General features: G+C 46.7%; 1 protein-coding gene across 1 annotated transcript in view; it reads left to right on the top strand.

Annotated features, from left to right (window-relative positions):
* Positions 1–6,203, top strand: part of TCHP (trichoplein keratin filament binding) — a 13,265-nt gene extending 7,062 nt beyond the window's left edge. Inside the window, 7 exon segments of the mRNA XM_007448213.1 lie at positions 1–37; positions 222–288; positions 1,731–1,903; positions 2,747–2,828; positions 4,211–4,396; positions 4,979–5,122; positions 6,171–6,203. The exon segment at positions 1–37 is cut by the window's left edge and continues 4 nt beyond it. Coding sequence (XP_007448275.1) covers positions 1–37; positions 222–288; positions 1,731–1,903; positions 2,747–2,828; positions 4,211–4,396; positions 4,979–5,122; positions 6,171–6,203 — 722 coding nt within the window.
* Positions 6,204–11,684: the final 5,481 nt, after the last annotated feature.

Here is an 11,684-nt window from a genome sequence, read left to right as displayed (position 1 = left end):
AGCAGATGGCAGCCTTGTGGCAGAAGGCGGAGCTGGGGTATGTGTGAGAAGGACCCCCAACCCCTCGCCTGCCTTCCCCAAGCGGGCGAGCCTCTCACTTTCTCAGATGTGCACTGGTAACCCTAAAACCGAACGGGATACAACCTGCAGAAAGCAGCTGTCTAACCTCTGCTTAATTCTTTAGGAAACACTGAAGGCAACCCATATTTTCTCATTTCTAGACGCTTTTTGAGACATCAGTATAACGTGCAGCTCAACAGACGTACACAGCAGATCCAAGAGGAACTGGTAAATCTGAAGGGACAGCCTGGCGTTTCTTTCACTTTCTTTTTTTCTTTTTATAAACTTATTTATTTATTTATATTTTTTGGCTGTGTTGGGTCTCTGTTGCTGTGTGTGGGCTTTCTCTAGTTGTGGTGAGCGGGGGCTACTCTTCATTGCGGTTCACGGGCTTCTCATTGCAGTGGCTTATCTTGTTGTGGAGCACAGGCTCTAGGCACGTGGGCTCAGTAGTTGTGACTCGTGGGCTCTAGAGCGCAGGCTCAATAGTTGTGGCGCACAGGCTTAGTTGCTCCGTGGCATGTGGGATCTTCCCAGACCAGGGCTTGAACCCGTGTCCCCTGCATTGGCAGGCAGACTCTTAACCACTGTGCCACCAGGGAAGCCCTCTTTCACTTTCTTTTGAAAAGCATGTTTTCCATTGCTTAGTAATGGGTGCGTTCTCATAAGAAAACACCAAGTGAGATCCCCCCTTGACCAGCAGCCCCCGCAATCCCTGCCCCTCCCAGAGGTGTCTGTTTGGGTGTACATCTTTCTAGATATGCAGTTGACCCCTGAACCACGTGGGGGTTAAGGGTGCTGACCCCCACGGAGTTGAAAACCCACGTACTGCGCGCTCTGCCTCAAAAACAAAGGAATTGATAAATGACCCACTGAAGGGCAGGAAGCTAAAACAGTTTGGTTAGAATCAGGACTCAAACCCTAGTTCATTTCAGTCTACGTACTGTACTCTCTAGTCAAACACTTTTCCCACACTTAGTTAATTTAAAGGTCTGTAAAATAAAAATACAAGTAGTATATTTATTGAAAAAAATCTGTGTGTAAGTGGACTCACACAGTTCAAACCCATGTCATTCAGGAATCAACTGTATTTACATACACACACATACAGGGAAGTGGTGAGTTTGGGGGGTTTCAGTTTCATTTTTAAATGTACTTGAAGTGGCATTGCATAGCATAGTACCTAAGAGTACACCTCAGGCTTCCAGACCAGTGTTCTTAGACTGACATTCCTGGCAAGTATTTTGATGGGCTCCCTCACTGAGACCGGACAGGAGAGTTGCTCTCCCACCCCAGTCGGCTTTCCTCTTACCGAACAGCTGCAGTGAGCACTTTGTGCATATATCTCTGTGCACTTGTGTCTCTGTAGCTTATATCCTGTGAAGTGGAATTGCTGGCAAATTGTGTTCTAAAAAGCTGTGCTACCAGATGTGTCTGAGGGCAGAGATGTGCGTGTGGTGGCAGAGGGTCTCTCCCTGTGGGCAGAGAAAAGCCCCTGGGCCTCTGTGGCGTCTAAACCATCCCTACGTGATCACACCCTGCCTGCTCTGGAAACAGCCCACGTCTTCCCAGAACGCCTGCTTTCAGTGCCGAGGGGCTGGCAGAGCTGAGGCTGTTGCTACTGCAGGGCTGGGCACCGCGCCCACTGCGCTTCCTCGTCCTTCCTCTAGGAGGCAGACAGGCGCATCCTGCAGGCGCTGCTGGAGGAGGAGGACGAGAACCAGCGCGTGCACCTGGCCCGGAGGGAACAGGCCCAGGCCGATGTGGCCTGGATGAAGCAGGTCATCGAGGAGCAGCTGCAACTGGAGAGGGCGCGGGAGACGGAGCTGCAGATGCTGTTGAGGTGAGAGATGGCATCCCAGGCCTCTACTTGCACTTCGATCCCCGCAGGTCAGCAGGTCGCTGTGAGGGTTGTCTGCTGTTGACGAAACTCCCATCCTTGTTCCTCTGTCCATCATTCGTGAGGAGCACATCTTTGCTAGCGGACCTGGCTTGTGGGGTGTTTCCCTCGGGTTGTTTAAGGTGGAAGCCGTTAGGGTTTAGAGTAAGGATCTGTTCATCTGAGATCTTAGAAACTTGAAAGGAAATGGTTATAAATTATGGAGATGTTGAACGCTTCCTAGGTCTATATGAATGGGTCTGGATCCTAAAACTTAATCTGGTAGATCGAAGTACTGGAATAACAGGTAACACTGAGCACTTACCGTGTGCCAGACGCTGTGCGAAGTGCTTTACGGTCCTCCTCCTGTTTAATCCTGACACCCAGCCCAGTGCTGGGGTCACAGAGTACTTGGGTCACGGGGAGTCGAGGCAGTCACTCACTTGCCCCAGGCCACAGGGCGAGCTAGAGTGACCGCAGGAACATGGTGACAGAGCTCAGGCACCGGCGTGCCCCTCCTCCTCTCCAGCCCCGATGGTTTCATTCACCTCAGTGTTTAAGTGTCCTGGATGCATGTCTTCACCAGTGCTTTTTGTAAGAAGATGGAGGGTTTAAAAAGGGAACTTAAAGTACTTACGATAGTAATACTTTCTGTGAAGTTGTCCTTCCCTGTAATCTGCTGAAAGTTTATTTGGAGGTTGGCTGCACAGAAGGTGTGTGCTACCTGGTGCCTTGGAGCCCTGTTGGTTCTCTTCTACCACCGGTGGTGGTAAGGATCCAGCTGTCATCCTCTCTATGTCTCCCTAGGGAGGAGGCTAAGGAAATGTGGGAAAAGAGAGAGGCAGAGTGGGCCCGCGAAAGGAGTGCTCGAGACCGGCTGATGAGCGAGGTAATCCGGGAATGGGCACAGGTGGCCGGGCGGGTGTCTGGGGTTGGTGACCATGTGCTGACCCTGCCAAATGTTCTGGGAACAGAGTCCCCTCTTGGCATTTTCAGTGGACTTTCAATATCATTATAAAAGTAATATACGCTTACTAGGAAAAAATTCAGTACAGAAAAGTAAAAAGTAAAAAAACAGTCACCATCTACATCATCTACACAGCCACTATTTTATTTCCTTCTACGCTTCTGTTTCTATGGATAATGTTTTTTCTACATATTATACTGAGCTATTTGATTTCGATCATTTTATTATACTATTATATCTTCTTTGTAAATGTCATTTTGTTGGCTGTGTAATATATCTTGTGGGTATACAGTAGTTTGTTTTTCCGTTTCCTTTTGTGGATCCATTTTTTTTCTGATTTTGAGCTGTTATATATTACTGCAGTGAACATCTTGGTGCAGAAGCATTTTCCACATTTAGGATTTTTTTCTTGGAGTGCAAAACCAGAAGTAGACTAAGGAACATGACTGTTTTATTTGTCATATATAAGTAGTGCATTATAAGACACACCCCAATTCAAAGGAAATCTTTTAGGGGAAAAAAGGTCTTTATTATCCATGTATTGGAAGTTATCTTAAAGTGGTTTAAAATGGAAATTATATTCTGTGCATGCCAGCATGCTACATTTTAGAACCCATGGGAAATCTGGTCTCAACTGGTGCTTTTTCACTTTTGTGAATACCAGATATTCTCCAGCATCTTTTTATTTTTTTCCCCCCATTTAAAATGTTCCTCCTCATTGTGGCCACTTTACATGTCCCCCCAAGAGAGCATGACTGTTGGGTATGGCAGGTGGCTTCCTGCTGTTCCTGGTTCCCAAGTCCTGACCATCATGTGCACATAATCCTGCTCTGGCCAAGAATCAAACACAGCAGGTTTCTGCTGCTTTGAGCAGTAAATTTAAATCCACAAGGTTGGTGGGATGACCCAGACTCTGCCTCTGGCCATCTACGTGGCTTGTGATTTCTTACTTTTTCTAGAACTCACTGATAGGGAGTGAGAGTCACCTTGTTGCTATGTGTCTGTGCCCTGGGGACAAAGCTCCATCCCTGCCTGCTTTGATCTCTTTGGTGCTTGGCTGTCTGCATATGCACAGTCCACGTGCACTCTGTGTGCGATGGGGACGCGTGGGAAATGTGGCCGATTGTTTGGACCGATCCCGTATTCTGGGCTTGCCTTCATCCTGGTGTATTTGGGCCTGAGGCTGAGGATTAGGCTGGGTCTGGTCTCCATGTAACTGCAGCTGCAGACTGTCCACGGCTGGTAGAACAGGCATCTGTTAAAGTCTAACCAAAATCTTCCCTCTTCCTTTCCGCTGAGGATAGGTTCTGACAGGAAGACAAAAACAAATACAGGAAAAGATTGAACAAAACCGACGGGAGCAAGAGGAATCCCTGAGACACAGAGAGCAACTTATTCGAGATCTTGAGGAGGCCAGAGAGTCAGCTCATCGTGAGAAAAAGGAGAGCGAAGAACTGAAATCGGCCAGGAAGCAGGAGCTGGAAGCCCAGGTGGGGCTGAGCCCTGGGATGAACACACAGGCAGCAGGCCCTGCTGAGGTTCCTGCACCATCATGGCACAGGGTTCAGGGACCCTTGACTTATTTCCACAGCCTGGCCTGGACCTTGTCCAGGAAGCCCACGTTTGGGAGCTCAGAGCATCCCTTTTCATTTCCCGCTGAAACCCTGACCCTCCTGGTTGTAGCTCCAGCCCCGCTGTGGGTCCTCTGTCTCCTGTGGGAACAAGGCTGCTGTTACCGTTCCTTGCCTCTTTCCTGGCTGCATCTGTAAGCACCTGGCTCACTGGCCACAAGTCTCTTTTTATTCAATTCAGTACCTAATAGTTAACACAGAAGGATCTTCCCAACACGTGGCTACGTCCAGAGCTTTTTACAAGGTGCATTTTACCACGCACATAACCTCTCCTGTACCATGGTACCGTTCAGTACCATGAATGTCCTTCCCATGAGGGTACTGCCACCACTAGTGCTGAGCGCTGATGCTCCAGCGGGGGGACCTGAGCCTCTCCCTCTGGATCAGAGGCAGTGTTCTGCCCTGTGGCCTGTCCCGGGTGACTTTGCTCTCGGTGGCCAGGTTGCAGAGCGCCAGCTGCAGGCGTGGGAAGCGGACCAGCAGGAAGAGGAGGAGGAAGAAGAGGCGAGGCAGGCAGAGCAGCTCACAGACACCCTGCTGCGGCAGGAGGTGAAGACGATGGCCGAGCAGGGCTACCGGCCCAAGGTAGGGAGCCGCAGCGGACGGTGCTACTGCTGTGCTGCTCAGCCTGGCCCTGCTCTCCCAGGCCGGCTCACAGCCCAGGGCACAGGGCTGCTTCCCAGCAGCTCAGATTCTTCCTTGCTCCTCTTCTTGTGTGTTTCTTCCTTTCTCGACTGGTAGGGAACCTTGACACAGCGTCTGTTTCAGTCCTTCATTGGGCCTCAAACAGCCCTTGTGGCGACTTTGCTCTGGCTCCTGCTGCTGCAGCCCAAGGACTGAGGTCCTGACTGCTAAGCTGCGTGCCTGGCCACCCTGTTCGGGATAGAGAACAATCCAAGAAGAGCTTTGGCGTGGCTGGTGAGAGGTGAAGGCGCAGTGGTGCTGGGTCCTAACTGTCCAGACAGCAGAGCCCAGCTGACTGGGGTGACCAGGGGCTTGTTTCCCTTCCTCTCCTGCCCTCGGCACCTGCGGTTGCCCCGTCCCTGTCATCTGATCCCCTCCTTCCTTCTTTCCCTGCCTCACGAACTACTTGAGTGACCCCCAATGCGGGGCATCGGGGGATCACAGAGAAGCAGAGGCCGTCACCCCTGCTTCAAGGGAGCTGATGACTAAAGCACCCAGGAACTGACTGAGGGCTCAGCAGGCATGTCGCCTTTGTCCCTCCTTTAGCAGGGCCACTCTGGCGTTCTAACAGAGAGGCCAGCTCCTCTGTGGTCAGAAACTCTGGGAAGCTGATGAAACAGAGCAGGTACCACACCTGCTGCAGAACGTCAGTGTCCTAATTGGCCGGGGATCTCAAAGCGCAGGGAACAGCATTTTCTAAACTTACTCCATCATGGATCAGTGAGTGTCTCAGATCGAGGTCTCAAAGAGCCACGTGAAATGTTACTTAGGGCTGGTACTTAAAAAAAAAAAGAGGGCCTCATTTAGGGCCTAGGGTCAAAGACTTTTCATCTCTAAATGAAAATAGCCATTTATACTGTGCTTGTAGCTCTTTCTTAAAATGAGATTAATTTCCAGCGCTCCAGAGACTGCTGACCTAATCAGTCTTACGTTTTCTTTCTCTTCTCAGCCTTATGGACATCCCAGAATCGCCTGGAACTGACTCTGTTGGTACTGTAAGCACAGAGAGCAAGGTTGGTGAGGCCTCTGACATGCAGCCGCCAGACCGTTTTACGTGTTCTGTTCCAGCGTTCGGGTCACTGTAAAATAGTTCAGCGAGCCTGTTCAGTTTCACAATTAGAGAGAGGGTCTGGCCAGACTTTAAGCTGTGATGGATTTGCAGCATGCAGCAGGAGTCCCTTTCCTGCCTTTCTTATCCTAGAAAGGGGCTTCATAGTTAACACATTGACAGTGCTGTCACAGTCTTCTAATATGTTGATAAATAACATAGATTCTAAGTCAGTGCTAGGAGTTACACGTTGTGTTCCATGACAGGATACATGGTTTCCTGTTGTCTCACCCCTAATTGTCAGCCTCCAGTGAGGACTCCAGCTAGAGACAGAGAAATTTTTCAGTTTTTAAAATTGCCATTTAAATTTAACTATTCTATTGAAAACAAATTTGTGGGTCTTGGTACAGTTTATTAATTTCAGGATTTATTAATTTAGTTGTCCCAAAAGGATCACATCTTGTTTTATGGAAGAAAAGAACTATGAACCCTGAGACAGTCTGATGTCGTCCATGGATGCTTTCTAAAAAGGTGGTGATAAATGAGTCTTTCCTCCTTAAAGAAGCATTTTGGTAGAATTTCTGTAGAGCATTGCGTGGGGGCAGGGGGCGATGATCCCAATGTGTATGTAACTGAGCCTCAAAAAGGGACCTCAGAGGGGCTTCCCTGGTGGCGCAGTGGTTGAGAGTCCGCCTGCCGATGCAGGGGACGCGGGTTCGTGCCCCGGGCCGGGAAGATCCCATATGCAGCGGAGCGGCTAGGCCTGTGAGTCATGGCCGCAGAGCCTTGTGCGTCCGGAGCCTGTGCTCCGCAACGGGAGAGGCCACAACAGTGAGAGGCCCGCATACCGCAAAAAAAAAAGAAAAAAAAAGGGGACCTCAGAAGGTCACCTGGTTGGCTAACCTTTTGGCATGACACCTTGGACCTCTAGTGTCTTGGGAAGGGCTCAGCTATATGCAGGCTTCTGGGATTTATGTGCCCAGAGGAAGGGGCACTGAACCTGAAAAAACGAAATCAGTCTCAACCACAGATCGGCCAAAAATCTGTCTTCCCACTGTTCTATCAATGTGACATAGTCCTAGATTTATCTCTATAAATAGCTGTAAGTTCCTTGCAGCAATAATCGTATTTTTATGACTTGTATTTTTTTCATGTTCCTCCTCTGAGGTTTCAGTTTTCATTATATTGTGTTCAAGATTCCATATCTCAGTAAATTACAGCTAATTACAGGGCTGGGTTCCAGGTTATTAAAACAGAGTTTATTAAAAAATCCCAAGTCTAAGGGCTGCATTGCCTTTCACTTCCATTGTGCTGTAAAAACAAATTGAGCTGCAAACTGCATCCTTAATCTGTTTTTCACTTTCTTGTCTTACATTTCTTTGGATATGATCCCCTGAGCACCACTTTCATTATGTGTGCTCATATTTACTTCCCTTCTTTCAGATGTTCATTAGTTGTGAAATAAAGTTCTGGTTTGACAGCATTGCTTCCAAGCTTTGTCATTGTTGCTTTTATTAATTGCTGCAAAGTGGGTTGTATAGAATGATAGGTTTTTTTGGTTTTGTTTGTTTGTTTGTTTTTTTGTGGTACGCGGGCCTCTCGTCGTTGTGGCGTCTCCTGCTGCGGAGCACAGGCTCCGGACGTGCAGGCTCAGCGGCCATGGCTCACGGGCCTAGCCGCTCCGCAGCATGTGGGATCCTCCCGGACCGGGGCACGAACCCGTGTCCCCTGCATCAGCAGGCGGACTCTCAACCACTGCGCCACCAGGGAAGCCCAGAATGATAGGTTTTTACTGATTTAATCCACATCTCTTACAGGTTTGAATATTTTCTATGGTCACATTTTCTAGGTTATATTCATTTTTCTTGTGAAACTGGTATTGTCTCTCATTTCCATTGGAGCCTCTTCTAAGTAGACTACAGGGAATTATTAGCAGTCATACACTGTCCAAGCTCCAGGACAGAATCGATATGAACAGAATTTTTTTTTTTCTGCCACACCACGCGGCTTGTGGGATCTTAGTTCCCCGACCAGGGATTGAACCTGGGCCCTCAGCAGTGAAAGCGCAGAATCCTGATCACTGGACCACCAGGGAATTCCCCCAGATGATCTGTCTTTTTGTTTTTTTGGCCACGCTGCATGGCTTGCGGGTTTACTGAGTATTTTTTTATTTCTTTGAGTTTTTTGTTTTTGAAGCCTGGCAGGAATCTTACTAGCATTAAAAATTACATTATACTGGTTCTACACCCTAATATTTTTAACTGTTTCCACTCTAAACTGGGCCTCAATCTTTGTTTCCAGATTTAGAGATTCCACTGTCTTACTGTTTCTGGCATAGCACATACTCTTAGCTCTTATCTGTTGATTGTGTTGTAGCTATATACGTACACGTATACTGGTTTTATTGTTTTAAGCACCTTTTTCTACTTACTGTAAAATTAATGATTTATAGATCATTCTATAGCAGATTCTTCTACAAGGTTCATTTCCTTTAGAACAGATGGTGTTGAAGCCATTACTAACATGTTCTGTGTGTAAACGATTCTCACTCTTTTTGCTCCCTCAGCACATATCCTGTTTAGGGTGGATGCTCTGCGAGGCCTGGGGAAGTTAAAAGGCTGAACAAGAACAGGCACAGGAATCAAACAAGTGCATGGATAAGCAGGAGTCACTGGCAGGCACAGAGCCAGTTGTAACTCGTGGGACTGAAGGAACCACGTGTGCCATAAATATATTCAGTATATCCACATTTCCTTATGAATATAAGGAATATTTTTTCACAATCTGGGTTTTTAGGTAGTTTTCGGTCTTCATAAAATATAAAGCATCATTATAATGCCTTCAAAAGCATTAATGTCAGCAGTGCCTGCTGACCTTGCCGAACTTCAGCCGTGAAGCCACATGGAATTTTATTTTAGGGAGTTTGACATTGTCGTGTCTTCATTTTAGAGGGTTATTTACTTTCTGACTTAATGTTATGATCACTCAGAAGTTCTAAAAGGTAGAAAAAAAAATCTACCTCAAAGGATATAAGCATGTGATTTTTAAAGTTAATTTTTTATTAAGACTTTATACATAAGTATTTCATTTTGGGGGTGCTAATATAAATGGTATTAATGATGGTATTATTATTTATTCATTCTCATTTGGCTTCTAATATTTTTCTTTTAAAAATGGTGTTTCTTGGACTTCCCTGGCAGTCCAGTGGCTAAGACTCAGTGCTTCCAATGCAGGGGGCACGGGTTCACTCCCTGGTCGGGGAACTAAGATCCCACATGCCGTGTGGCGAGGCCAAAAAGTAAATAAATAAATAAAAATAAAAATAGTGTTTCTATAAACATATGGACACATAACTTATGTTGCACTCATTCAAGATTATCTCTGGCTAGATAGCTAGAAGAACTATTTCAGCCTTACAGTGATGATGATGGGAAAGCCTTGTTTTATGTTGTGACACTGTCCTTGTAGGGCTTTGGCACTCTTTTTCTCATTTTGGTTATTAGCTGACCTAAAAGACTTCCCTTTTGCTCATTTTTTCTCCCCCTAAACACCCAATCCTCCATTTCTATGCAGAAACAATTATGGTAGAGAACATTGCCGTGTTGAGAGTTCCCCATGTGTGCAATTAACCAAGCCGTGTGGCACTGTCATTCATGCTGCTGACTTGTCACCCCTGAGACAAACTGAACAGCCTGGCTTACAGTTCCATACACATTCTTGACGATACAAGTGGGGTTCTTTGGGCACCTGTGCAGAGTTACTTTGGCCTCTGCCAGCCTTTCAGGCCCAGGCACCACACAGGCCCTTCCTACATGATGTGAGCCAGGTCCCTGGCATCCAGTGCCATGTACACATCGATAACTCCTGGATCTGTATCTCTGGTCCTGACTCCTATATCTGCTAGCGCTCTGACATCTCCACTATATGTCCCAAAGATGCCTCAAATTCAGCACAACACAAATAATCAAAAGATCTCTCCTAAACTCCCATCATTAAATGAAACAACAGCAACAGCCATGTGGCCCTCTTGCAGCATTCTCAGATAAGTGAATGGCGCCACCATCCACCTGCCCGCTGCAGGAGCCATTCCCCAGGGCACTGAGTCCTGCTACTTTGACCTGAAATCTCTGAGTCCATCCACTTTGCTCCCTCTCACCACCATCTGTCTTTCATCCCTACCACTGACTTCTGCCTGAAGTCACCCATCCACCTCACTTTTCTCTCCATCCTGCAGATCTTTTACAAACACACACCTGAAATGAAAATCTTCCACTGTCTTCAATGGTGTCCCTCTGCATTTAGGACCAAAACCCAAATCCTCCCCTGGCCTACCAGGCCCCATAGTGGCTAGCGCTCCAGGAGCCCTCCCTAAATGCACCAAGCTGCCTCCTGGCCCGGGAACATAAGTAACAATCAGACTGGAACAAAGATGTTCCTCACAGCATTAGTTAGAGTAGCAAAAACTGATAACCTATATGTCCAACACGAGGAGGCTGTTTGGGTTTGGGGTATTATACAGTGAATTAAAATGAAATGGAATGCTTAAAATTTTCTGAAAATTCTGGAGAAATGTTCATGCTGTGTTAAAAAGCTGTTCAAAAGCAATAGCTACGTAACTTCATTTTTAAGGAAACATAATATTACTTTGTGGGTATTTCTCAAAGTTGGGATAATGGGTATTTCTCATTTTGGGTGCTCTTCTATATTTTCCACAGAGAACATTTATAACCTTTGAAATGAGGAGAAAATGTTATTAAAAAAACAAAGAAAAAGGCAAATACTAGATAATTAACAAAACTACAAGATAAACCCAAACTAAATAACCCAGCCTCTGTTCCTTAAGGAGGTATTTCCTGCCCTCTGGCAGGAAAAATTAAGGACCCATTTCCAAATATGGGTGTGGAAGATTTCTGGTCAAGACACAGTCCTACGGTGGTTTCTGGGGCCCCTCCCCATGACCTCGGTCTCTGAACAACTTGGATGGGTATTAGGCTGAGTGAAAAAGCCAATCTCAAAAGGTCACATGCTATATGGTTCCACATATATAACATTTTTGAAAGGAGAAAATGAGGGAGAACAGATTCATGGTTGCCAGGAGACAGGTATGACTCAAGGGGCAGCAGGAGGGAGGTGTCTGGTGATGCAGCGGGTCTGTATCTTCATGTGGTGACAGGAACCTACTTGCGTGGTAAAATGGCAAGAACTACACACACACAAATGTGTCTAAAATCTATGACCTGAATGAGGTCTGTGATTGCACCAAAAGCAGTGTCCTGATTTTGATATTGTACTACAGTTATGTAAGATGTCACCACTGGGGGAAGCTGAGTGAAGGGCACGGGGTACAGTTTTTGCAATTATTTTGTGGGTCTACGATTATATCAAAGTAAAAAATAATAATAATCTAGTGTAGGG

Source organism: Lipotes vexillifer, unplaced genomic scaffold (genome assembly GCF_000442215.2).
Source record: "Lipotes vexillifer unplaced genomic scaffold, Lipotes_vexillifer_v1.1 scaffold236, whole genome shotgun sequence".
Taxonomy (NCBI): Eukaryota; Metazoa; Chordata; class Mammalia; order Artiodactyla; family Lipotidae; genus Lipotes; species Lipotes vexillifer.
The sequence above is the reverse complement of the archived record's forward strand: the minus strand, read 5'-3'. Positions and strand labels throughout refer to the sequence as shown.